The sequence below is a fragment of the Mycothermus thermophilus genome (genome assembly GCF_041956435.1).
Source record: "Mycothermus thermophilus strain CBS 625.91 unplaced genomic scaffold VTJ04scaffold_4, whole genome shotgun sequence".
In the NCBI taxonomy this organism is placed as follows: Eukaryota; Fungi; Ascomycota; class Sordariomycetes; order Sordariales; family Chaetomiaceae; genus Mycothermus; species Mycothermus thermophilus.
The window spans coordinates 20430-46568 of NW_027191430.1; the positions used below are offsets into that span (position 1 = coordinate 20430).

The 26139-nt window shown below is 56.5% G+C and overlaps 10 protein-coding genes and 1 non-coding gene across 11 annotated transcripts; 7 read left to right on the top strand and 4 right to left on the bottom strand.

Moving 5' to 3' along the window:
- Positions 1-83: 83 nt before the first annotated feature.
- VTJ04DRAFT_5704 (uncharacterized protein) lies at positions 84-1253 on the bottom strand (the record flags this gene model as incomplete). Its single annotated transcript, XM_069363848.1, has 4 exons — positions 84-343; positions 403-537; positions 608-857; positions 1110-1253. The coding sequence occupies 4 exons, from the start codon at positions 1251-1253 to the stop codon at positions 84-86; spliced, it is 789 nt and encodes a 262-aa protein (XP_069217733.1).
- A 1490-nt stretch (positions 1254-2743) lies between these two features.
- Positions 2744-6265, top strand: VTJ04DRAFT_5705 (uncharacterized protein; the record flags this gene model as incomplete). The annotated part of the gene is made up of 1 exon (XM_069363849.1): positions 2744-6265. The coding sequence occupies one exon, from the start codon at positions 2744-2746 to the stop codon at positions 6263-6265; it is 3522 nt and encodes a 1173-aa protein (XP_069217734.1).
- Positions 6266-6825: 560 nt separating this feature from the next.
- VTJ04DRAFT_5706 (mitochondrial 54S ribosomal protein mL49) lies at positions 6826-7446 on the bottom strand (the record flags this gene model as incomplete). Its single annotated transcript, XM_069363850.1, has 2 exons — positions 6826-6876; positions 6943-7446. 2 exons carry the CDS (start codon positions 7444-7446, stop codon positions 6826-6828), a joined length of 555 nt encoding a protein of 184 aa, XP_069217735.1.
- Positions 7447-7943: 497 nt separating this feature from the next.
- Positions 7944-9367, top strand: VTJ04DRAFT_5707 (uncharacterized protein; the record flags this gene model as incomplete). The annotated part of the gene is made up of 2 exons (XM_069363851.1): positions 7944-8372; positions 8453-9367. The coding sequence occupies 2 exons, from the start codon at positions 7944-7946 to the stop codon at positions 9365-9367; spliced, it is 1344 nt and encodes a 447-aa protein (XP_069217736.1).
- A 48-nt stretch (positions 9368-9415) lies between these two features.
- Positions 9416-9876, bottom strand: VTJ04DRAFT_5708 (uncharacterized protein; the record flags this gene model as incomplete). Its single annotated transcript, XM_069363852.1, has 2 exons — positions 9416-9631; positions 9772-9876. 2 exons carry the CDS (start codon positions 9874-9876, stop codon positions 9416-9418), a joined length of 321 nt encoding a protein of 106 aa, XP_069217737.1.
- Positions 9877-10045: 169 nt separating this feature from the next.
- VTJ04DRAFT_5709 (uncharacterized protein) lies at positions 10046-16313 on the bottom strand (the record flags this gene model as incomplete). The annotated part of the gene is made up of 3 exons (XM_069363853.1): positions 10046-12799; positions 12858-13321; positions 13388-16313. The coding sequence occupies 3 exons, from the start codon at positions 16311-16313 to the stop codon at positions 10046-10048; spliced, it is 6144 nt and encodes a 2047-aa protein (XP_069217738.1).
- A 750-nt stretch (positions 16314-17063) lies between these two features.
- On the top strand, positions 17064-21291 carry VTJ04DRAFT_5710 (uncharacterized protein; the record flags this gene model as incomplete). The annotated part of the gene is made up of 5 exons (XM_069363855.1): positions 17064-17456; positions 17521-17547; positions 17622-18601; positions 18655-20353; positions 20416-21291. The coding sequence occupies 5 exons, from the start codon at positions 17064-17066 to the stop codon at positions 21289-21291; spliced, it is 3975 nt and encodes a 1324-aa protein (XP_069217739.1).
- A 203-nt stretch (positions 21292-21494) lies between these two features.
- Positions 21495-21580, top strand: VTJ04DRAFT_t73. Its single transcript has one exon. It is a non-coding gene; the product is annotated as a tRNA-Ala (tRNA).
- A 672-nt stretch (positions 21581-22252) lies between these two features.
- VTJ04DRAFT_5711 (uncharacterized protein) lies at positions 22253-22981 on the top strand (the record flags this gene model as incomplete). The annotated part of the gene is made up of 2 exons (XM_069363856.1): positions 22253-22306; positions 22364-22981. The coding sequence occupies 2 exons, from the start codon at positions 22253-22255 to the stop codon at positions 22979-22981; spliced, it is 672 nt and encodes a 223-aa protein (XP_069217740.1).
- A 972-nt stretch (positions 22982-23953) lies between these two features.
- Positions 23954-24610, top strand: VTJ04DRAFT_5712 (uncharacterized protein; the record flags this gene model as incomplete). Its single annotated transcript, XM_069363857.1, has 1 exon — positions 23954-24610. One exon carries the CDS (start codon positions 23954-23956, stop codon positions 24608-24610), a length of 657 nt encoding a protein of 218 aa, XP_069217741.1.
- An 853-nt stretch (positions 24611-25463) lies between these two features.
- Positions 25464-25981, top strand: VTJ04DRAFT_5713 (uncharacterized protein; the record flags this gene model as incomplete). Its single annotated transcript, XM_069363858.1, has 2 exons — positions 25464-25638; positions 25704-25981. The coding sequence occupies 2 exons, from the start codon at positions 25464-25466 to the stop codon at positions 25979-25981; spliced, it is 453 nt and encodes a 150-aa protein (XP_069217742.1).
- Between the last annotated feature and the right edge of the window lie 158 nt (positions 25982-26139).

A 26139-nucleotide genomic window follows, 5' to 3' on the forward strand; every position in this document is an offset into this window, starting at 1 on the left:
TGACAATGGCTCTAATAGCACAATGAAATACTCTCTCAGATCCCTATCTTTCGTGTTCTCTCCGTTCCCCTGGTTTCGAAGCCTTACTGCTTCTCCTTTCCTTCGGCCACTCCCATCAGGTACTCCCACTCCGCCGGAGTCACCTTGCTAACACTCAAACGAGATTGTTTGAGCAGCTGCATGTTTTCAAGTGGTTTCCCTGGGGCGCCCATCTCCCGAAGCTCCTTGAGCGCAATGGGGACCGCAAACTTGCTGCGGAATTTAACGTGGACGACACTCCATTTGGGATTTGAAGGGCTAGATGTTGGATCGTAATAAGGAGCCTTGGGGTCATGGGCAGATACTGCGGCGTCGAGGTCAGAGATTTCCTTGGGTGGAAACAAGAGGGTAAGGAACACATACGATCAGGTGAATGCTCCTGGACAATCTCCATGGTTCCTACAATGCCGGGCTCCTTGCAGTTGGAGTGGTAAAAGAAGGCCAAATCACCCTTCTTCATTGCCCGGAGATTGTTTCGCGCGGCGTATGAGCGGATTCCTTAATTAACCGCCACAACGTCAGCGTTCTGGATGCCCAGCATCTTGCAGTTCTTTGGCCTGAAACCTACCATCCCATGGCTCTGGTTCTGTCTTGGCCGCAAGGTCGTCGATTGAAAACTTGACATCAACACCGTTCTCAAAACGGGATTCGGGCTCTGCCTTCATGAGCCAGTAGTTTTTGGATCCATTGTCTTGAGTGGTGGCCTTCGGGGTTGACTCGGCGTTGGAGCCTTTCAGACCACCCTGAACACCGGCAGAGTCCGTTGCGGCTTGTATGGGCGAATTCCCCTCTGTGGGCTCCTTGATATGTGGTGACGGCTAAGAACGAAGGTGAGCATTGGAGTGGACGATAAAAGCTACTGTGATAAGGAAGTTGAATGGTTGGCATCGTCAATTCAATGCTGTGCTCATGTGCTTGAACACATCAACAAATCACGAGTACCTACATCAATAAACAGTTCAAGGAACACAAGAACCCCGTTCAAGAGGAAAGAAAACCGCCTGAAAGGGGTCTTTGATAATAACAAAATCGTTGACTGCAAGGATTGAATAACAAAAACAAACACCTACCTTCTTCGTCCTCTTGGAGACTCTGTGTTTTGTTTCCAAAACAGGGGAAGCGGTTCTTTGTGATTGGGAGGCTTGGATCCGAGAAGAACGTCTCCTTGGAGCATCGGATGCTTCCGTTGAATTTTCAGGCTTTTGTTTGGCCATTGGAGGATATGATTGCGTTGTTGAAGAGTTGTTGGATAGGTAACCCCAAGGAGAACTGGTCTGGTCTAGGAAGAGTAAGGTAGATGGAGGCTGTCGTGTGGTTGTTGTTGGCAACCGTTAGTGGCACAGTGCGGATGAGAGGCTTCCTGAGTCTGTTCCTTGGAGAATCTTCGAACGGCTCTACAGTGCGTACACAGTAAAGTAGGATTGTAGTAGGAGAAAAGCGTCTTTTCCTTCTTTCCTTCATTTGTTTTTATTTTTATTTTTGTTTTCTCTCTTTTTTGTCTTTTTACCTTTTCCTTTTCTTCTCTTTTCCTTCTTTCTTCTTTTCCTTCTTGCCCTCTCTCTTCATTGGTAAGCGCTCTGATTCTGATTGGTCTAAATATAGTTTCCAGACCCACAGGGCTAAACCGGATTAGGTTCACAGGAGGGATTCTCTTGCGCGGCGTGCCTGGACGGCTAGCAACACGCGAACCCGCCCCGACCAACGCAAAATCCAGGACGGCCGCAGACACTGGCTTTCAAGCGCGAGTGCAGTGAGTGAGGTAAGAGCCGCTTCTTGTTCCCTCTGATCTTGTCTTTCCATGCCCCGCTTCCGGAATCCCCCTCCCGATTTTACAAATTTCTGCCCTTGGATTAAAGATTTCGCGGTTTGGTTGCTGGCTGCTGGGACAAGTGGGAGCCGGGAGCTGCCTGTGAAAAGTTGCTGACGCAGCCTCGCCTTGTCGTCGCGTTCATCCCTCCTGATCAATATCCTCCCTTGCCTTTGTTTTGTATTTTCCTTTCTCGTCCTCCCTACGTCGAGTACTCCAGCGTGCATTGGGAGGTTGAATGCACGCGTGTTTGATCCTGTCACTTGCTCAAGTTGTCTTGTTACCATTTGACTTCATCCCATCATCGATGCTGCCGACGGGCTGAATTGACAAGGGGGCTCGGTTTGTAACGTTCACCTCGTGGTGATCATCTTCCCTTTTGCATGGTTTAATCTTTTACTTTATTTTTTATTTTATTTTTTTTTCACATTTTTTTGTTTAATTTTCTCTTCTCGCAGTTTGTTTTCTTTCCATCTGCGGCGCCACGCGACAAAAGGCTCTGTTCCAAGGTTCCCATCCTCCTCTCTCCTTGGCTGGCTCTGTGCTGAGCAAAAGAGTGGGTCCAACCAACCGCGCCCCTCGACCGGGGTCGATGGAAAGCTGGGCGCAGCAGGCGGCGCACCAAGCCCGGACCAGCGCCCCAAGCCCAGAAACCCGTCTTTGCCCCGTTGAACCACTGCACAACTGCCACTCCCCCGACACAATCTGGAACCGCGACGCGCGCCTACTCCATCGCGACAAGCCGTCGCGACACCCCTACCCATCTTAATTTTATCGTTTTTCCAATCGGCAGCTCATCCTCTTCACGAGCATTGTTGTCGCTAACCGCCGCCGCGAAGGATTTTTCCAGCTGATGGGCGCGACCATTGCCGCCGCCGCCCTCACCCTCCGACCGACATGAGCTCCTGGATCAACGAGGCCGCTGTCCCCAACCACAATGGCAACGGCTTCCCTCACATCACCGATCCCTCTGCCGTGGCCGGCGCCATGATTGACCCGTCTGCCTTCATGGGTAACCCCGCTCAACTCAATGCCCAGTTCGCCAACTCGCAGCAGATGGTCATGCCCAACGGCCCCGGCCCCATGCGAAACCCATCGCCCTCCTTCCCGAATCCCATGTATCAAACAAACTCGGTCGTCCCCTCGAAGCGTCCGAGGCCGAGGGAAGACAGCGTGACTCAGTCGCCTCGCCCCGCGCCCGGCATGCCGCCCACCTCTCGAGCCGAGACGCCGCAACAAAACGCGTTCCAGGGCTTCCCCCAGCCCGGGATGCCGCAACAGCAAGGCTCTGGCCAGCCATCGCCATATCCGCACCTCCAACCGAACGGATCCGCAAACGCGACGCCGTCGCCCATCATGGCCAACCAAATGCGCCCGGGCGCCGTGCCCCAGAGGGTCGCGTCGAGCTCGCCGCACCCGTTTTCGCCCGCAGCGCAACAGTTCCCCCAGCAGTCCCCCGTGTCCTCGGAACCTGGGAGCGCGCCGCAGTCATTTATGCAGCAAACCGCCTTTGCGCAAAACTTCAACCCGCAGTTTGCGGCCACGCAATCACCTGTCCGTCCGTCCCCGTCGCCAAACCCGATGCCCGGCCAAATGATGTCACAGATGCCCATGGGGCAGCTCCCGCCCCAGATGCAGCAAATGCAGATGCAGCAAATGCAGCAGATACAACAGATGCAGCAACTAGGCCAGATGGGCCAGATGGGGGGCCCGATGATGCAAGCTCAGATCCCCGGGCAAATGGCTGGGCAGATGGGCGGGCAGGTACCGGGCCAGCTCGGCGTCCCCATGCCCGGCCAGCTCCCAGGTCAAATCCCCGGGCAGATGCCAGGCCAGATGCCCAGTCAAATGCCAGGACAGATGCCCGGCCAGATACCTGGGCAGATGGGCAACATGATGTTCCCACAAGCCATGGGCCCGCCGCGCAATGCCCTTGAACAGCAAAAGCTGATCTATCAGATGCAATTACAACAGCAAGCGCAGCGGGCAAACATGCAGATGCAGCAAATGGGTGCTCCAAACATGCTCCAGGGCCAACAGGCGACAATGCCCGTCCAAGGCCAACCCCCGCAAGTGCCTCCCCAACAGGGCCAAGCTCAAGCGCAGGCTCAGGCGCAAGCACAAGCGCAAGCTCGGAATATGATGGCCGCGAGACCCGGTGCCCCCAACGGCCAGATGCCACAACCTGGAATGAGACCGCAGCAAGGTGGCCCTCAGCAGCCTATGATACGACTTCCGCCTCCGGAGCAGTTTATGAAGCACCTGAGCGCATTCATGCATTCGAAGGGACTGCCTTTGGATTCGAACCCCGTCGTCGAAGGCCGCCCCATCGCGCTCTACAACTTGTTCCAGATCGTTTACACGAAGATGGGGGGTTGGCGCAATGCGACACAGTCCAATGCCTGGGTCCAGGTCGCTCAAGTCATGGGCTTCGCGCCTCAGCAGATCCCCTCGGCCGCGCAGCAACTCAAGAATGTTTACGAGCGGAACCTTCTCAAGTATGAGGAGCTTTGGACGACCCAACAGAAGATGCGCATGCAACAGCAGGGGGCCATGGCCAACGCTCAGGGAACACCAACCAAGGGCGTGGCGCCAGGACCGGTGCCTCCGCAGATGATTCAACCTGGCCAGCAGGGTCAACTCCCAGGTCAGATGCAATCCCCTGTCAAGCCTCCAGGACAGCAGCAGCCCGGAGTCAACGGCTTTGCCACGGCGTCTCCGTCACAAGCACCGCAGCTTGCCACTCCGGGACATTCCCGCAATAGCCTCTCGAGAACTGTGCAAGGAACCCCGACAGGCGACGAGTTCCCCATTCCTTCTCCAGCTCAGAGCAAAGCAGGCGTGACTCCGCTGCCAGGCGCTTCGCATCCCGAAGGGCATGGCATGACGGATGATGCGGCTGGCGCTCTCAAGTTTCCTGCCCCCTTTGCCACGAATCCCGACGAGTACATGCCTTGCTCCCGGGAATTGACCACGTTCGGCGGCCTCGACGTACATGCTATGTGGAAGATTGGTGACACCATACAACGATCCAAGATTGACGTCCCCCTTCCGACGGATTTCGGCAACGTCGACATTCACGCCCTTACGAAGAGCATACAAAGTGGCATTCATGGCGAGGTCCGGCTGGCCCTCGACACGCTCGCGTCGCTGACATCGAATGATTACCACTTTGTCAATCCGACACAGCCCGTGCCCATTCCACAGATCGACCTCCGGCATTGCGACGAGTTAGTCGATGCGCTCATCGAATGTGCCGAAGAACAGATGGACCTGCTTGTGGAGAATTCCGAGGAGGCGTCCAATGAGATCACAATTACTCCATACGAAGAAGTGGTTCGCGCGTGCCGTGTTGACAGGCTCAGACTGCGGAATGTGCCCGTCTTTGGGTCTCTCGAGTATGAGCTAGAGCGCGCTGTCGACCGACTTGTCTGCATCACGACGATCCTGCGCAACCTGTCATGGCGCGAAGAAAACCAAGCCGTCCTCGCGGATGAGCAAGTGATCAAATTCATCTGTGTCCTGATTAGGTACCTGGGCACACGAGAACTGCTCCTCCGCACAAACTTGGACACCTTGGACTTGATGAAGGACCTTATCACACTCCTGTCCAACATTGCCGGCTCAGTCGAGATTCCTGGGCGGGAACAGGCTTTCTGTCTGTTGCAACTTCTTCTCGCATTCGCTCCAACACCAGGCCCAACTGTGTCGGACGGCAAGCTCTGGTTCGCGGCGTACGACCCGGCGTTGCACCAATACTTGCCTCATGCGGTCGACGCTCTCGCCAAGCTACTTGCGCGGGACGAGCCAAACCGGACGCATTACAAGAACATCTTTGCTGCTGACTCGAGCATCAACACGTCGCCACCATGCGAGTTGCTCACGCGCGCGTTTGCGCTTGCGGTGTGCGCCGTCCCTGACCATATGAAGGACTTCCGGCCTGTCAATCTCCCACCTTTGGTCGAGGCCCGGAAACCCCTCTTGATGCAAGGCCTTCTCGCTGCCAATATTCTCGCCAGCTTGGCGCCAGGGCCCGACACCGGCGTGACTCGGGCGTGGCTCTCGTCAGGGCATGGGTTTGCGCAGAACTTGTTCGCTCTTGCCCAGAAACTGAGTCAACAGTATGAGATCTCAGTGGTGAGACCGGGTGGCCAAGCACGCGGACAGCCTAAGCGGGATCCGGATTTGGTGTACATGATCGGGCTTGCCGTCAGCATTCTCAAGCAGCTGACTGAGAAAGCACTGGATCCCACGGATCCTTCCGGGGAGGCTCGTGTACCACCTGAAGCCCTGCCATCTCGGGAGAGTGTGCTGGCGGTGCTGCAAATGCAAGCGCAAGAATGGGGTAGCGGCGGCATCTTGGCGAACCTGGTCGAATACGCGAATTTGGCGGAAAAAAGTCTTAGGAAGCGGATATGATGAGCATGTTGGCGGGAGGTTTCCTGGTGTCGGGCGTTGCGATTTGGTTGGGTAGCGATGGATGTCTTGTATGTGCAATAGACGGCGGCAGCGTCGGGATTGTTTGATCAAGCCGTCAAGCAGCTTTATTTCTGGATGGATTTCCCTCACTCCCTCTCCGTCATTGCCCTGTGCAAGCTGTACTATTTGGAAGGGGGGTTGGGCGGAATGAATAGACTGGGATGGCTGTGATATAGGTTGCTGTGGCTATCATGTTGGGTTCTTGGTTTTATGGCTTGTGAAATATATCACTTCTTTGCTGTAGCGGAGATGTCTTGCTTACGATCCTGGCGTCCTCGGTCATTGCCTCATGGACTTTGGGATACATTTGTACAGATCTATTAGTACACTGAGGGACCTGCAGCCCATGTACAGGATTCTCCTGACGGTGAGGATCTACGTCAGGTCCCGCAATCCTTCTATGTGTCATCATACACGCAAATTCTCCGGTGTGCTTCTTTGCGAACATGTCTGCGAAGGTTGCTCCCCAACTCGAGCAATGCTCCCAGATATCAGTATCCTCAAAACCCTTGATCTGCCAACCATTTCTGCACCTCAGCCTTGCGATGACCCTGTCCAAGGATGTCAGTCACCTGCCTTCTCTTGCGCAGAAACACGAACAGAGCTGAGCTACTCACCGGAACGATGATGTGGCCGGTCACGCTGTTGATCACGACCTCTTTCTCCTTGAGATGTAGGGCCGCCGCCAGTGCTGCTCGGAATTTGGCCCTGTCGCCCTCAACCTTCTTGACGGTGGTAAGCTTCTTATTGCCGCCCCTCTTGGCCAAATGGTACACAGCAAGCTCGTTCGACGCCGTGCGGCCAACATAGTAGGGCAGCGCTGGCCTCGTGCGAGCGGGGGAGGGGCTGGAACTCGGGAGGGTGGACGAGGATGATGGAGATTGTGAGCTTTTGGAGGAGGGTGAGAATCGAGATTCTGTCGTAGAAGCTTCAGAGGCCGATGCTGAGCTTGGCGAAGTCTCGGAGCTGGAAATATTTATCGGAGGTTGTGGTGTCGGCGCCGGAGATGTGGTTTGTGTTTCGAGGAATCTTCTTGCAAGGAGTGCGGTTGGGGCGGTTTGGACCGGCCGGGCCCGGATTGGGCCGGCAAAGAGCCGTAGTAAGTTCGCTGGTCGAATCATTGTAATGGTTGTGTCAGGTTCGCTGGTTCGCTCCGCCGGCGCTGCGATTGACGTTCTGTCTTTCAACGCTGCTTTTGTCTTTCCTCGAGGCTTTGAGGTTTCGAGATTCTTGACCGCTTGCCTATTCCAGCATGGGCGAATCCGCTGTCTCTCCAGGGCTTGGCATATCACCTGACCAAAGCACCAAAGAGCTGCCAAGAGGGGCTGCATAGTGGGTCCTGCCTTCAGCGCCTCCCACCGCATTCAGCATTTCCCAATTTTCGACCCCACCAAACCATCACAGGTCTCCAACCTCACGGTTCTCGACGTAAATTTGCCAGCGGCATCTATTTGCGGCGTCCTGGTCTGAGCGTCCCGACACCCCGTTCCTCCCTTCGTCCCAATCCATAGTTTACCCAGAGAACCCCCTTTCCGGGTCAACTTACGATCTGCCGACATTTTCTTTGACGTCACCGACCTCCGTCCACGAAAAGAAGTACGCCCTCGCCGTTGCAACAATGGGTTCCGTATCCCCCACCAACGGCGACACGTCGCCGGCCGACTACGACCTCCTGCCAAAGCTCGCGCCCCATCTCGATCGTCATTTGATCTTCCCCCTTCTTGAGTTCAGCGCCAGCCAATTAGTCGACGAGGAGACGGGCAACATCAAGGATGAGGCGAAGGCCCGCGAGATCACTCAGGCCAAGTTCGCCCTGCTCAAGACGTCCAACATGGCCGACTACATCGCCAACCTCCATTGCGAGCTCGAGGGTCTGAAGGAGCCACCCGCCGAGTATGCGGAGAAGAAGCAGAAGGTCTTCAGCCAACTGCAGAAGCTTGAGCAGGAGACCCAGAAGATCATCGAGCTGCTTGCGATGGACGACGTCGTCAACAACCTCAGGAGTGACAAGGTGGCCAACCTGGAGTATCTGAAGGGGACACATAAGGTAAGGAGCGCATGGTGGCATATGGTGCTTTGGTGCTGTGGCATCTGGCGGAGGAAGGCTGACAAGTCGGGCAACAATAGGTTACCATCGAAATGGTGAACGCACTCTACGACCTCGGACACCTCCACTACAGCTGTGGCAGTTACGCCGATGCTTCTGACGTGCTCTACAAGTTCCGCATTCTTTCGACCGATAACGACAAGGTTGTGTGGGCCACTTGGGGCCGTCTGGCTTGCGAGATTCTCACGATGAACTGGGAATCTACAATGGAGGAGCTGCACAAAGTTCGCGAGGCCATCGATACGAGGCTGGCACAGAACCCGCTAGCGCAGCTGCAGCATCGTACGGCCCTTACCCACTGGGCTCTGTTCCCCTTGTTCAACTTCGAGAAGGCCCGCGAACCCATCCTCGACATGCTCTTCAGCCCCGGATTCATCAACACCATTCAGGCCAACTGCCCTTGGATCTTGCGCTACCTGGTTGTTGCCGTCATCACAAACCGTGGCCGCGCGAAGAACCCAGGCGTCCATCAGAAGCAAATGAAGGATATCGTTCGGATCGTCAAGCAAGAGGCCTACGAGTACGAAGACCCCGTCACCAAGTTTGTCCACGCCCTGTATATCGACTTCGACTTTGAGGATTCGCAGCGGCAACTGGTGCAGGCGGAGGAGGTCCTGCGCAGCGACTTCTTCCTGGTTGCTCACGCCGACGACTTCGTTGACTCGGCCCGCCATCTCATCTTCGAGAGCTACTGTAAGATCCACGCTCGTATCTCGCTCAAGGACCTCAGCGCCCGCCTGGGATTGAGTGCCGACGCGGCCGAAAAGTGGATTGTCAACCTCATCCGGGACACGAGGCTCGATGCCAAGATCGATTATGCGGAGGGCACAGTTGTCATGAATCATCCACCAAGCTCCGTCTACCAGCAGGTCATTGAGAAGACAAAGGGTGGCTTCTTCAGGACTCAAGTTCTGAGCGCGGCGGTTGGAAAGTAGGATCAACGAATCGCGGCATCAGGGACTCAGCAGCGGAATGGCAGGCGCTTAATTGGGTTCGGCAGACATGGGACACACAACGCTTGGTAGGGGGATGGTGCGATAAACTGTGGGCGATCCCGCGAGGTGCAGGCGCCCCGACATGATTGCGGGACGGTGCTGGTCGATGAATAGGGATCTGGTGCATGGGCAACCAGGTTGGGCGGTCACCACAACCGACATCGCAGGGAACTTGGGTGGAGGGGGAGGAATGGGAGGGACAAGCTAGAGCGATGTACTTTATACCTAGGGGATACATCAAAATGGCAACAGGTAAAGGACGCGCTCGTGAATGGCCTTCGCTTGAGAAGTTGTCTTGATTCAAGTTGATACTTAAGAGTGAAAGGGCAATGACTCCGATACACTAATGGCCAGAAGCACGCGACGACATTGGGGATATGGTAACCCCTGAACGCTGCCAAATCGATGGCGAAGGGTTGGTAATTTGATAAAGAGGTCAATGACACCATATAGTAGATATGTACGAGTAGTCATGTTCAAGGAGAAGAGTAACGTGCGATTGACGCCATGTATCAGATATCCCCTGAACAAAGCATTGTGGAGACGAGAGAACGCGAAGGGAATCGAAAATGCAGAATATTATTTCGTCTGTTTCGGCTCTACTCAAGGTCTCCACATTTAATCGTCGAGGTTAGCAAGCCACAAGGTCCCCTTCAGTTCATCAATAGCACTGTCCGCCAGCCACCATGGCCCCGCCGCTCTTTTGACATCACTCTGGCCATGCTCCTCCTCATCCACCTGGGGAGGAGCCATGTCAAGGGAAACCTTCTTCCTCCCTCTCGCCGGTCCTGTCTTCTTTGCCTTCCCCTTGCCTTTTTTATCCTTGCCTCCAACACTGCCGGGCACGACGTCCTCCGGCTTGTTAGTGTTGTCCAGCGGCGAAGTCCCGGCCCGCGCGAATATCCCTCTCTTCTCGGCCCACTCAAACAGCAGCCTGAGTCCGAGCAGCCAATCTCGCGACCACCCTGCTGCTTCGTCAAGACGGGCGCGCAGCGCGAGCCGCGCGTCCACCGCCGTGCTGGCACCTTCGCCCTGACCCACGCCGCCAGTAATTCCGAAGGGATCCAGCACCATATCTCGCTCGACCCGCGATAGGGTAGCTCCAAGGGAGCCGAGGTCGAGGAGCCATTCGAGCGGCGCTTCGCGGTTTGCATCGCCGTCCACCTGGCCGTTGGCAAGCGGCGCGATTCCCGCGATGCCAGAGCGAGCTGACAGAGCCCGCAGCGTCGCAGGGAAGGTGTCCTCGTCGGCCGGCCGCCTGCGGAGGTAGACGGTCTGGTTGGTCTGGAAGTCGTCCTTGAGGCGCGGCGACTGGGCAAAGTCCAGGCATAGGTCCCAGTATCCCAATGACTTTGCGTCTGTCTCGACCCGGGAAATGTCATCGAGTGGCGGAAGAAGGCAGGGGGTCTGGCGACGGATGGTGACGGGATCTGTATCGGACGAGTCGGTGGTGGACGGGGAGCCTGAGGCGACGGCGGAGGGTGAACCTGGCTTGAGATGGATGAGGATGGGCACGTTGAGGGGCTTGTCGGTGATAAGGTCCTTGGTGACGAGGCAGCGTGGCTCCGTGGCAAGGACCCAGAAGTGCCGGAAGGCTTGGAGGTGAGACCGATTGTCCTGAACGGTCGCGGGGAACAAGGGGTAGAAGGCGATCAAAAGCGCCGCGACAGCAAGGTCGCTGGTGCCAAACGTGGCTGTACCCGAGCCTAAGAACAAAGCGCCGATGGCGAGATGAGCTGCCAGGTGGCTCCCATAGGATGTGTTCGGATCATTCCTCCCGTGGAGTGCCCTGAGGCGGCGGAGCACTATGATATCTCCGGTTCCCGCCATAACCATAGCAGCCGACAGCGCCACCAAATCCATGCACATGCAAGCGTTGTTTCGAGACAGCTCACTGTCATAGTTGGTTGTGGGAATCCGCACGATGCGGATGAACTGATCCAGGTAGTGGACGAGCAGGTCTCGCACCTTGACATTGGCTGACCCTGCGAATCGGAGGCCAAGAGCAAAGCAAAGGCCAGCGAGAATGGAGAAGAATGGGAGATCGCGACTCTGCAGCTTAGTCACTTCGGTGAGCGTGTGCCGGCCACGGTATTCAGGGGGGAGTCCGTTGACTATCCACTCCAGTGTGGGACTGATGCCACTCCAAAGGATGAGGTGTTTTGCGACGGTTCGCAGCAGTAGGATGTCTGGCCGAACATAGTCAAATTGTAAGATCGAGTCCGGAACGTCAATCTTGCGGGCGACAATGGCATCTTCAGACTTGAGATAGATGAGGGCAATGGCGACGACAGCACCGGCAGCTGACCAGTCGAGGACGTTGACCAGTTCCATCCGCTTGGTCGCTGTTGCCAGGGTGAGCAACTTCTCTGTCAGTTGCATGTCTCTCAAACCCCTGAGGTCGCCCCCCTTCCCGAGATTGATCAGCCCGAGGGCAAACCCGGCAGCAAGCCGGTAGCTCTCATCTCGGACCGCACTCTCCTCTTCCTCCGCATCGCTCCCCAAGTGCTCTATCTCGGAGAGCATGATCTCGCTCATACGGCGATGCTGGCTGTTGCAAAACACGAGGCCGATACCCATGAGGCCACTAGTCTGGGTAGCGGTTGAGAGGTTCAGATCAGCCGCGCCGCGAGGCAACATGCGGGTGACGTGGACAGAAAGCAGGCGCGTCATGAGCGCATCCATGGTGCCGATGTGAGACGCGGCCAGGCCGAGAAGGAGGCCGATGGTCGTCATGGTGTGTTTGGGGGTGAGGTACTTAAACGCCACCCACCGAGCAACCGACTTGAGATGACCGTTGAGGCCGAGTGCCAACAGGAAGCCAGCATGGCGGTTGCTGAGATCCTGACCCGGCTTGTTGTACAGAATCCACGAAGTGTCGATGCCCTTGGCCTGAGGTGAGATGGCCAACCCACCGGCAACTCCGAGGTGGAAAAACGCCCAATTGATCTTCTCCTCCGAGAACATGCTTTTGTCGACGCTCACCGTATTATTGACGGGCTGGACAATGCAAGCGAGGTTAAACCCGCTGACATGATACTTCTGGGTGAGGATGGGGTATCTCAGTCCGAAGTAGAGAAGGCCCCGGCCTGCGGGGATCGCCAGCGTGCTGGTAGCCACCGTCGCGACGAGCTCTTTTTGCTTCTCCAAGTATTCAGCTTCTGTCCACTCAGGGCTCGGGTCAAGTCGCACAACTCGCGGCTTGGTAGTCGACAGGAGATTATGTGCTTCCCCGAGCCTCCGATCTTCCCTGAAGAGGGACTGCACAACGGCCTGACGTTCTGCGGCGCCAGCGTCTTCAACGAGATTGTCGACCCAGTCGACATCCTGGCATAGCATCCTTACATCCCATTTTGCCTTATGTGAAGGCACCTGGTAGAAAGAGGTGAGAAACACGCGTAAGATGGATAATGTTGAGGAAGGAACCTACTGTGCTGCTGCTGGGACCCAGGACGCGCCATGTCTTGTCCGGCCGCAATGCGCCACTGACATCCGGACGACCCACCAGTGCCAGCAAATCTTTAGACCATGACGGTGGAGGGTCTGCTTGACAAGCAGAGATCAGATCTTGGAGTGGCGTGAGGACAGACTCAGGTAGAGTCTCAAGAACACGAGGACAGAAGCCACACTCATGCATGGCCACAACCGCATCAAATCGGTTGGTGACCGAGGAGAAGCGGTCAAACAACCGGCTGAACATAAGTGTGCGGGGTATCAGACTCTCCCAGAGATGACCTCGAAGTCTCCCTCCCAGAGGGTCTCGGGTAGCAGTCATGTAGAGCTCCGACAACGTTGGGTAGTCGGCACCATGCGATGAGACAAGCCGGCCATGGATCCAAGCTAAAGCGCAGTACTCGGAGGGAGGTTCTGGAAGGTCAGGAAGGGAGAATGTACCTAAATGCCGATTAGCATCTCTTATAACGCGACGATATGGTCTGATGGATTGGGAAAACGCCGTACCCAACTCTTGAATGGCAGAAGGCTCAAATTGCGTCTCCAAAGAATACACAGCCTCGTACCGACGCCACCTGAGCCACTTCACCAGCTGGTAGAGGACTGCCTTGAGATCTGTGGGACCCGGAGAAACGACCTCAGCGGATGAGATATTGAGCTTCTCTTCCTCCGCCAAGAGGTGAAGTGAGAGAAGCATACTCCAAGCGGCTGTGTTCCGTGGCTCTCCACACCGATTTAAAGCGGTGGGAAGGTACCCTTCAAAGCCGAATGCTGCAATCCCGCCAGCTGAAGCCATCCACCGCTTTGCAAGAGATACATGGAACGCGATGAAACCGTCTGATGGCCAAAGGCTGCCGTTGTGATCATCTGACACACCAGGAGGTGTATCCAGCACATACTGCCATGCTTTGCTGAGCAGCCACGGTGGGAAACCCAACGAATTTGGTGCCTCGCGGAGCATCATCACATCCCATTCGTTGGTCGCGAACGGCTTCGTCGCCTCGCTGGCAAGAGTCCGAAGCGACGTTTCGCTAGTATGACCCAACGCAAGGAAGCTGGCCAGCAAGAGGATTACGGCAGCAGACCATTCCATGTTGGCGAGGGGGTGGTGGAGAGAAAGCCGGACCGTATCGCGTAGCCAGCGCATGATATGCCACCACCCAGCAACGATCTTGTCTGCGTGGGACGCGTGAAGAACACTTCGGCAGGCATCTAAAACTTTACGGACTTGAGAACACCGGGGTTGTAGCTGGATAAGGATGCGGTGATAGTTGCCCTCCTTGTCGCGTAGGTGGACAAGACCACGAGAGTTCGTATGGCATATGGAGTCGATCTGGGCGCCAGCCACATTGACGGCCGGTGGCGGTCTTTCAGGCGCTTGGTGGTCATGGTAGCTTCCGTTAAATTCGAGGCTGCCGGGGTTCTCGAGGAAAAGGGGAGGCAATGAGAGAGTAGTGACCTTGCCCCATGGTGACTGCAGGCTTAGTTCCCGCCCTCCGGTGCTGTCCTCGGACAAGACCAAGATGGCCTCGTTCCCGTCTGATACTTTGCACGAGTCTACAACGCTTTGAACTCTCCTAGGTTCACCAGCAGTGATGCTCAAGTCTCCGTGGTTGAATGGCTGCTTGGTGTTGCCCTTAGTTGGGATTGGGTCGCTGAGCGGCTCAACGTGCAGCGTCAGGAGCTGCAGCCTTTTGTCGAGGGGGTCCTGAATGGCAATCAGAATCAGCGTTCTGCCCTGCGTGTCGGTTGCTGTTGGCGGGCCGCAAAGAATGAACACTTTGGCTTGCGTCCGAGCCGGCTTGTCAGACATGGAGTAGCGAAGGTTCGCCGTGTCCATGGTAACGCTCTGGATCTTGGTGAAGAGGATTTCGTGCTGGAGGCCGTCGAACTCATGATCGTCGAGCCCCATATTATGGAACCCTTCGAAGTCGCCCCCAGCTCGCAACTCCTCTAGCAGGTTATCGACAGGGGGATTCTCTGGCAAGTTTGTGATGCGGTTGTAGTTGAAAGTGGCGCCAAAGCTCGTCCCTCCATATCCGCTACTGAGGCGCAGGCGATGGCTGCCATGGGACTCCGCTCGCCTGGTGCCATGTCCACCATGCATCGACTGCTCCGCGAAGGTTGATCGATCCTGCGAGGCAGATAGATCAGCTCGGGCAAGCAAAGAGCTTACACGGCGCGACTGCCTCCTCTCATTGCCTTTCTCAACATCGACCAGGGAGCTTAGGGCCTTCTCCAGCGCCTTTTTATCGTCCTCCGCCTTGGACCCCTTATCAATCTTGACGCTCTTTCGCGTCTTCTTCCCCGGCAGAGCGCCGCCGAAACTTTCTCTCGTTGATGAGTGCACCGGGGTGGTACCGCCACTCGCGAGGCCTGGAGCCATGGAGCTTCGGCGGCGAGACAACTTGGGCTTGGACTTCTTTTGGGTCCCAAGAAATGGGTCCTCATTCTCAAGATACGAGAGGCGCCAGACGGTGTACATGTTGGACTCCCGATTGACCGTGACGGCAATGGTGAGCTTAGCGGGTCCGGCCGGGTGGATGCGCGGGATGGAGACGGATTCAACGTGTAAGATCTCTTCAGACCGTGCGAGGAACGTTGAGCCAGATGAACCTCTTGGTGGCTTGCCGCCTGCCCGGGTCTCGGGACGGGTGACAACCAGGCCAAGCTCCAGCAAGGGGTCTGTCAAACAAACCAAGCGCGGCCAATGGCTTTCACTTGAGTCAACTGGGACCTGTGTCAGGTTTTCAAGTGTCAAGCTCAGTCGCAAAGGCAAGACCTTTGGATTCCCTAGCCCTTCTGTGGAAAATTCGGTGAGGCCGTGCCCATGGTTGCGACGGAAGGGAGGAAGCTGTGACGAGACGAACGAGGCGGGAGGCACTTTGGGCAATCGCAGAGGTACTGATACGCTCTCGGCACGAATTTTGCGCTGGATGATGACGCCAACCGGAGCGGCGCAAGCCGACTCGACCTCAAACGGCATGTGAACGACATGGCTGGTGCCGGAGAGGAAGTAGATGTGGGCTTGAGACCTAAGAAAAACGACAAGGGCTCGCGAGAGGGGGACTCTGCCCTGAGGTGTTCTTGAGCGTGTCGGTCGAGGAGTTGACGACAAGGAAGATGAAGTGGAGGATCGGGTTGAGGACGTTGGGCAGTCGGCAGAGGCAGGAAAGTATGCGAGCAGCGCTTGCGTGACAGGTTCCTTGTCGGCGTCGAATCGGAAACTTTTTCGGAACAGACCTCCTCGTGACCATATAACACAAGATGGCGTTGTGAGCAGCTCGTCCTCACACTCGACACCATCCTCGAATGTGGTGATAACGTCCCAGGTATAAGTCGACGGATGAGGCGCTGCGGGGAGGATTTCCTGCTCAATGGCGTGCCGCAGGCCAACAGGCTCATGCACGCCCAGGGACGTAACTGACGCCATGGCAGCTTCAACGTTCGGCGGCGAGAATTCAAGCGGTCTGCCGGAGTTGTGCTCGCCGAAGGTGTTCAGGTCCCGGTGCTAAAGTGCCATTTCAGCCTGGTCGTCGAACGGCAGGCCCGGGAAGTACTTAGTGAAGTCGGCCTTGCAGAACGGCGGACGGGAGCTCAAGTCGACGGCCCGGGACTTCGAGAGGGCTGGAACTGGAATGTCAGTGGCCAAGCCTTTGTCTTTAGTTTGAAAAGGACTCAGAGCAGCCTACCTGGCTTACAAGACTTGAAATCTCAGGGCCAGACGCCCAGAGAGTTCCCCACAGAAAGCCGACCTGGATGATGTTGCTACCGCGTCTGCTGGACGCGGTCAAGCAGGCCCGCCCCAGCTAGGTGCCAAACGTGGTGAAGGGAGCTGCTGCAAGGCTGCAAGAAAAACGGTGCGGGACAGGTTTTGATTGGCCAGTATTCTCCCATGCCCCTGCAGCACCCCAACCGCGGCTCTGACGTAGCGCAGCTCTTGCAGCTGGAGGTGGCTGCTTCCGTCGGGCTGTCCAGGTGAGTTACCGCATGTCCAACCCGGAAGCTCCATCAACCACCTCATCCATCTGACCGCATCTCGGACAGCTTGGGACCCAACCTTTGGAGCTCCCTCTTGCATCCCCAAAATCCGACCTTACGGACCCGGCCGACAATCCTATTCCCGGCCCCGACATTGCGCCGCCAAAACCGCCATGAAGCTGCTGATGTCGTCAGAATCAACATGACCGAACCCTCGCCACAGGCCGGCGACAACCATGCACACAACGGATCCGATCCCCGGCCCGGCGCTGAAGGCGCATCAAATCTACCCTCCACGATCGAAGCGCAAGATGAGGCCGCAAGGTCTGAAACCTCTACCACGAACCCGTTACCAGAGGTGACGACTGAAAGAGACGCGCATGACGACGACCAGGACAACGACGCCGATGAGGAGGGTGAAGGAGATGGGGATGAAGATGAAGAAGACGGAGACAACGAAGAAGAGGATGAGGAGGAAGAGGAAGAGGAAGACGAGGAACCGCGCCTGAAGTATGCGCGCCTCACACAGCACCTCGGCCCCGTCTATCGGAACGGCGATGCCACGAGCGCATTCCTCGTGGCCGGAGACAAGATGGTCTGTCCGACCCCGCTATAATTGACCAGCTACCTATACCGCTCAATCGCTAACAATGGCACAGATCGTTGGAACTCACAATGGCAACATTGTCAGTGTCATGCCTTTGCTTATTGCCAAACCCGCGGCGTTGTTTATTTAGCTTAGCTAACCGTCGGCACACAGCACGTTGTCCAACTTCCTGCGTTCCAATCCCTCCGCGTCTATCATGCTCACTCGGCTTCGGTCACGTCCATCTCCATCTCGCCATATCCCCCGCCGCTTCCGACCATCAAAGATGAACCCCAGCCGCCCGCAAGCAGTCCCAAGCGGCCCGGCACGGCAACGAGCGAACGGCAAGTCTCACCGGCTGGGGCTTCGAGACGAGGACGAGATTTCCATACAGTGCCTAATACCCCATCCAACAATATTTACATCGCCACGTCGTCCATGGATGGTCACATATGCGTGCAGTCGTTGGTGGACCCTAAGGATGTGCAGCTGCGGAACTTCGCGCGCCCGGTCCAAGCCGTCGCCCTGTCTCCGGACTACAAAAACGACAGGATGTACCTCTCCGGTGGCCTGGCTGGACAGCTCATCTTGACCGTCGGCGCACCCACCGGGAGGAGCAATGCCATGACCATTGGAGCGACAGCACAAGCCGCTGGCTGGCTTGGGAGTATGGTCGGCGCTGGAACTGGCAAAGACACCGTCTTGCACTCGGGTGAGGGCACCATAAACACTATCAAATGGTCCCTCAGTGGCCGGTACGTGGCCTGGCAGAACGAGCATGGCATCAAGATCATGCGCACCAAGCTCCATTTGGAGCATGGAGACCCCGATGATGCCTGGAAACGCATCGGCCATATCGATCGCCCTCAGACAGACGAGTGGGAAACTATGGCCAGTCTGTGGAAGGCCCGGATCGAGTGGATCGACGAAAATAGTGTCGAGCAAGACGAAACAACTTCTCAGCGGTCAGAACCCGTCCTTTCCCCCGCTGCCGAGAGTCTGAAGCAACAGCAGCTTAAGAGCATTAAACTTCTGGAGCGTGTGATCATTGGTTGGGGTGGTACCATTTGGATAGTCCATGTCCATTCGGGTGCCATCGGCAGCGGCAAACACGCCGGAGAGCGATCCGCTGGGCGGGCAGAAATCGTCAAGATGTGAGTTCTTCGGGCCGGCACGAGTGGGCTTTTAGTCGCTGACCATATCACAGACTCCGCATGGATTGCATAATTTCAGGCATCTCGTTGTATACCCAGAATCTTCTGCTCGTGCTCGCTTTCTGCTTGCCTGATGAGGACAGCCAGGAAGAAGGAGCCTCTGCTTTGCGTGGTCACAAACACACTCAGTCCCAGAGCTCGGCCGGAAGCGGGCCTTCCGGAGGCATCCCCCGTCGCCAAAACAACCCTCCCCCGGAGCTCCGCCTTATCGACCTGACGTCCCAAGCAGAGGTGGACAAGGACGGCTTGAGTATGAGCCGGTTCGAGAGGTTGTCATCCAATGACTACCATCTTGGAGTTTTACCGGCGCAAAATGCTGCCGCTGCTGTCTCATCTCATAGCGCATTGAAGACCCTCGCGGGTATCGGCACAGATGTCCTCAACGTTGCTCTGAATCCCCTGTCGTTGTTCAGCTCTGCAGCCAGTGTCATGAGCAAGGGCAGCGACGGAGGTTCCAGCGCAAGCGTTCCTGCACTAGGAAGTCGCACGACTCGCGCTGCGCATCCTCATTTGGTCAAGCCTGGCGTCAAAATCTTCATTCATAGCCCCTACGATTGCGTGCTGGCAACCCGACGAGATCTCTCTGACCACCTCGCCTGGCTTCTGGAACGCGGACAGCACCAGCAAGCATGGGAATTGGTCGACCAACATCCCGAGATCGTGTCATTGGGCTCCGACGCCACCCCGACCTCTCCGAACGCCACGCAAACCACGGATGACTTTTACGACGATACCGGTTCAACGACCGAAGGCATGTCATCGCTGTACTCCGCGGCCGAGAAAGAAAAGAGACGGATAGGTGAGCTTTGGATCCGGGACCTCATCGACGCGGGTGACTGGTCCAAAGCTGGCCAGGTTTGTGGGAAAGTGTTGAGCACGCCGGACCGATGGGAGAAATGGGTATGCACGTTTGCTGGCGCTCAAAAGTTCGATGAAATCGTCGACTACATACCCCGAGAGCGCACCCGGCCCCCCATGCCCGGTACTCTGTACGAAATCATGCTGGGCCATTATCTCCAGACAAATAAGCTTCGTTTCCGTGAGTTGCTGGAGCGGTGGTCGCCTGATTTATATGACGTGAGCACCATCTCAACGGCCCTGGAAGACCAGCTCAAGTTCAGGGATGTCCGGGAAGACAGCGTTGAGGATGGCGAAGTTGGGCGAGACTGGCGCATTGTCATGGAGAGTCTCGCTAAGCTCCACGAAGCTTGTGGGAGGAATAGGGAGGCTCTGCGGTGTCACATCAAGCTCCAGGATGCCGACTCGGCGATGCGCTTGATCAAGCAAGGACATCTCGCCGACGCGGTCGCTGACGACATTCCTAGCTTCATTGGCTTGCGGGTCCCTCAGGGTCGCGCAAGTAAGATGAGCAGAGAGGAGCTGGAAGTGGCAACCTTCGAGGCGATCACGCTTCTCGTAGACGAGGCACAACATGGCCTGGTCAGACCGGAGGCGGTGGTCAGTCAGCTGCAAGACAAGAAGCTGGACCTCTACACTTTCTTCTACCTCCGTGGGTTGTGGCGTGGCGATAGCATCCACGAGCACTGGGGCGAGTCCCGAGCCAGGTTGGTGACGGACAGCCAGCACCTGGTCGATCAGTTCGCCGACTTGGCCGTGCACTTGTTCGCTCTCTATGAGCAGCCGCTTCTCATGGACTTCCTCAAGACGTCAACAGCGTACACCTTTGAAAAGGTAAGACCCCGTCCTCTATTATAGACACTTTGTGATCCACAGTCGACTGACACAAGTTCCAGGCTGTACAAGAATGCGAAGCCCATAATTACATCCCCGAGCTCGTTTACCTGTACTCCAAGACAGGCCAGACAAAACGCGCTCTGTACCTCATCATTGACCGGCTAGGAGACGTCAGCCGAGCCATTGCGTTCGCCAAGGAGCAGGATGACCCTGATTTGTGGGAGGATCTCCTCACATATAGCATGGACAAACCTCGGTTCATCCGGGCTCTGCTTGAAGAGGTCGGGACTGCAATCAACCCAATCACCCTTGTGCGGCGCATCCCGGAGGGCCTCGAGATCGAGGGTCTGCGCGAAGGGTTGAAGCACATCATGAAGGAGCACGAGATTCAGTACAGCATTTGTGAGGGAGCAACACGCATTCTCCGGAGTGAAGTCGCCGCAGCGCAAGCGCTCCTGCGCAGGGGACAGAGGAGAGGCATCAAGTTCGAGGTGGTTACCGGGGCTAAACCTCCTCAGCCCAAGACGGATGATGAGAAGGTGAACACCGCCAACGGCGAGGCCGCGCCGCCAACGTTGTCTAACGGTGCCGACGGCGGACCTCAAAATGGGGCAGCGCGTGCATGGACCCCCGGACACTGTGCGCAATGCCTCAGGCCATTTGGCGAGTGGGAGACCGACGTGCTGATCGGCTTTGCGTGCGGGCACGTCTTCCATCTGCCGCATCTCCTCGAGGCTCTGCATCCAGCGGATCCCAACCACGGAATGGATGAGGTCCTGCGGCGCGGCGCGGCGGCAGCTGCGGACCAAGCGGCGTCTGGGGCTTCGGCTCACCTTATCGGGGCCAAGGTCACACACGCGAGGTTGCTCAGAGACCGGGTCGCCAAGGGATGTCCTGTGTGTCCGCAGGCGAGGAAGGACGATGGATGGGGTTAATGAGGAGTAAGCGCAGGAGGTATTGCACATATTTCTTTCTGGGATGAGAGCGATCGGGCTTTTCGAGGCGAAAGTAGTCCTGTATATATCCGTCAGGCTTTGGTCATGTTTGATACCATATCCATTGTTGCTGCCGCTTCACACCTCGCGCGCCGGCTGTCATGACGCTTGCTGTCTCACTGTGGCATCTCAGGAGCATTGAAGGGCGTGTGGCTCAGTTGGTAGAGCGTTCGCTTAGCAAAGTTCCCACCTTTGCGAAAGGTCCTGGGTTCGATTCCCAGCTCGTCCATCATAACTGGGTGACCGGAAGTCGCCGTGTCTCCCTTTTTACTTCTTTTTTTCCCGTGGCGTTTTTGATGTGTGTTCTGTACTCGGATGCATCTGCACGCTTTGCTTGTAAATATCTTTTGGACATGTTGCGCCGTCTGCGACGGCCCTGTCACCCGAACCTCCCGCAACTCGGTCGCATTCCCGGGCCCGGTCTTCCGATCCACTCTCCACGTTGTCCCAGTCAAAGGTCATATCGAAGTCAAAGGGGGTGGAACGTTCGAGAATGTGGGGTCTGGAGATTGGTGAGACAGGAAGGAATGGGCTAAAGTTACAGACCTTCTCTCCTTATTGGCTTGGTGGCAAGTCGGTCATGCTACAGCCAAGTGTGAAAGCCGGGCATGAGCGTTGTGGTCTGGTGGAGAGGCAACTTGAAGCTCGGATAGATGCTGGCCTGGGAGGGGTTGATGTGATCCGGAGCGGGGCGGGGACAATGAGCCGTGATATATTGGCCCAAACCTCCCTACCCGAACCCAGTTGTATTGCTCTAGATCTTTAACGTTCAAAAGTCCTTGTTTTTCCAATCCAGATTGTCAATTTGGTTTGTTGTCATCCCTCTTTCAGAGTACGCAATAGCAAGTCTAAATCTCTTACACCTCTTTTCGTCCACAGATACCCCTCTCCCACAACCGCCATGGCTCCTATCGGAAAGATTTACAGCTACCCGGGCAACTTTCGTGTCGCAAGGGTACGTATCCGACTCTAAAGCACATTCAAGCTCAGATTGCTGACAATGGTGTCACAGGCGAAAGCCCTCGCAGCCATGAACGGCCTGGAAATCGAGGATGCGGCCGACTTCCAAATGGGTGTGACCAATCGCAGCGCCGAGTTCCTGGCCAAGTTCCCCCTGGGCAAGGTCCCCGCCTTCGAGTCGGCCGACGGCAAGTTCTTCTTGACGGAGGGCCAGGCCATCGCGCGGTATGTGGCCGAGAGCGGGCCCAAGGCCGGCCAGCTCGTGGGTGAGGACCCGGCCACGCGCGCTCTGATTGAGCAATGGTCGTGCTTTGCCGAGCAGGAGGTCGCCGCCCAGGTCACCCCGCCTCTGCTCATGACTCTCTTCAAGATAATCCCCTTCGATGAGGCACGCTACCAGCAGTGCGTTGCCAACGTCGAGCGCGCCGCCAAGGCCGTGGAATCCCACCTCTCCAGTGGAAAGCAGTTCCTCGTTGGCGATCACCTCACTCTGGCCGACGTCATGGTCGCGGGTGTGTTCCAGCTCGCCACCAAGTTCATTGTCGACAAGGAGATGCGCGAGGGGCTGCCGAACTTGGTTGCTTGGCTTCAGCGCATCCTCGAGGTTCCCGAGATGAAGGCGGCGTTTGGGCCGCTTGAGCTCTGCGAGACGCGGGTCAAGGGTCAATGAGCGGCTGGTGATGTGGGGAGGAGGACAAACGGTCAAAAGGAGGGGCAGGATCAAAAGAAAGCCCCCAAAATGTCTTGGCAGCATAGGCCACCCAGAGTTGGCATCAGGAATTGCATGACGAACCTTTTCTGGACGACGCCCTGGATTGTTGAAGGTTGACCGGTCACGAACCTCGGCACCTGCCGCCGTTCCGGACGTTTGTTGCATCGACGCCAGGTGTAGAGTGAATCGTGCGGCTCTGCTGTTCCCCGTTCCCCTGTTCCCCCTTCCACCGCCCCCCCCCCCTTTTTCTCCAATTGTATGTACCCATGCGCCCTGCCCCCTCCAGGATCGAGCACCCGAGCCAGTCATTCAGCCTCACTTGGTGCATCGTACGTCCGTCCCATGCAATGTATGTGCGTTATCATTGAGCGGGGTAGCTTTGAGCAGACCTGTAGCTCCCATTGACTCCCGGAGCGGTCTGGTCCGGTAAGCGGGCGGCAGTCCTGGAACTTCATCTTGCGGCTCAATTGGTGTGGTGGCCACCAGGTATTGGATCGTCGTCTGAACATTGACAGAAAACCACACGAGCACCTTACGTTGCCCTTTCTTCGCGCGGACACCTTACTGCTTCTCATAGCAAGTTCCATTTCCAAGCGACTGAGATCCCGCCAGCCGTGTCCTAGGCAGAACACAAGCAGCCACGAAAGACTACGCCCCCGGCCAGCCAAATTGCCCCCTGAGATACACCTTGCCAATTATCCATCATCATGACGGACAGGCCGATCAGCGAACCCCTCAAGCTGCCGATGGCCCTTGAAGGCAGCGAAGAACCTGCCAGGCCATTCGTGATTTGCCCGGACACGCGGACCTTACTGACAAAAATGCGGTTTCGCCCAAAGGAGTATGAGAAAATGTCCTGTGAGTGATGATACAACGCGGCCTGGGCAACTGTACATACAAGTGAACGCCACCGTTGACTTACCAAAAGCAATGGAGACTGTTGCACCTACTTATTCGGAGCATCAGCCCTTCTGGACCACGCCTCGGCCCGCGAGCCAACATCAAGGCACCGCTCGGTCTTGGAACCGGGCGCATGAGCAGGACTTGCCGGCCATTGATGGCCACCGTGGCATACCCACGCCAGAGGCTGCCTCACATCCTGTCAATGAGGATGCGCCGGATGCCCCTGATGGCCCTGATATTGTTGGTTTTCTGGATCCGATGCCGATTCCTAGTCTGCTGGCAAGAGGAGAGGCAGATGAAGAGGAAAATCTACATCCCTGGAGGCCAACTGATCTGCGCAACTGGGATGAGACCGTTGACCCAGAAGACCTTCAGCGGCCGCCGTCGCCGCCGGCGCAGCAAGACCCAGTATCACCGGCAGACGCAGTGCTCTTGAAAATGATGGACCCCCGAACGCCAATACAGGGGTGGATGAACACATTGCTCGAGGCACATGCGAGGCAGGCCGCTGAAAAGGAGGAGGAGAAGAAAAAGGAAGACGAGAAAACGGAAGGTGAGGAAAAAGATGAGAAAGAAAATTCAGACCACGAGAATGACAGCGATTTCGTACTCTTGGATTGGGCTGGCGAGCAGGACGGGTTTGTTCTTGTGGAGGAAGACATGCTTCTGGTCTTGAAGCCGTGAGACTCGTGGGATCTCACAGCACTGCCAGTGGGAAAAACATGGACGAATCGGGTGAACGATCGACGCTCTGATCTCGTATATCATGGCACCTTGGTATGTGGATGGGTATGGCTGAGCAAGTCTGTCCAACAATACGGGAGGCATGATGGGCTGTCATTGGAGCCATGCAAGTTGTCTTCCAATTCTATCTTCCCCGTCTATCTTTCAGCTTGTTGTTATATCCAGTGGTATTTCGAGTCCTAGTAGCACCAAGCAATTCCTTCGCTGGAGCCCGAAACAGGTGAATGCGTGTCATTGCACAGGGCGGTGTCGAGGTGAGCCTGAGCGGGCGATGTTCTTTCCGTCTTACTCTGGTTCAGCCAAGTACGAGGTTGGTCGGGCAGTGGTTGCCAACCGCATTTCGGCAATAACGCGTCTATCCTTACCTCGCAGGCGCACCTGACATGCGTAGAACTGGAGATGCTTAATCAATTTACCTAAGCTTCCAGGTTCCTACCTGGGTGGAGAGAGCACGAGACGTTCCGAACGTCGAATGACATTTTGTCGCCGCACCGGGTAGACCGGCATGCGCCGCCGATCACAACGTTGGCTGCAGAACCCGCCTCTTGATGCCAAGCTATGACTTCGTATTGCCGGTCGGGGAGCATAGCATCATCGACAGTGCCGTGACGTCGCCATGATCATTAGTATCATATGCTGACTGGCTCACGCTAGTAGCACGACGTCATTCGCATATAAAAGGAGCAATGATCTCGAGGCCAACGGACGTTTGGAAGCTCCTCACTCCAAACCTCACCTATTCCCCAGCATCAAGCTTTCGGGAAACTGCAGACAGAATCATATCGACATCGCAATGAAGCTCACATCTCTGCTCACACCGATCCTCGGGCTGTTTACCTGGACAGCCTCGGCCATTCCCCTCGAGGAACGGACTGACCAACCAGTTCAGACAGTTCGCCTAACGTTCCACGGTGGTCCGGCCTCGTACAACCTGACCTTCCCTGCCGATGGCCAGCTGTACAAGACCAGTACGTCGACGGTCCTCTGCCGCAACCTTGTTGTCAGAATGGCCGGACTAACAGAGTTATTCTAGACAACGACCTCTCCGTCAGCATCATCGAGGCGCCCGACTACGCCGCCTTCACCTTCTGTCGGTTCGAGACGTACAACGAGGCCACGCTCGTCAGCAGCATCTCGCCCGCCGGCATCAACCAGATCCTCGTGGGCCCGCCGACGCCCATCACGGGGGTCCGTTGCGAGGGCTTCTGCGTGGATACGTGGTCAGAGTGCTATCGCAACGGCCAATTCGTCGGTTTGTGCTGCCAGGGATACTGCGCCGCGAACCGTTGCAGGCCGTGGGTCTACCCTTAATGATCGGGACAAGTTGACGGGCGAAGAGGCGGACAATGCTTGGAAGTCGTGGATAATTGGAAAGGGTTATAAGCAGTCCGGAATAAAATTGTGTCAGGGAAGGACGTAACTTATATGGCACCTGGGTATGGAAGTGGTTTACTTCGCGATCGTGATAG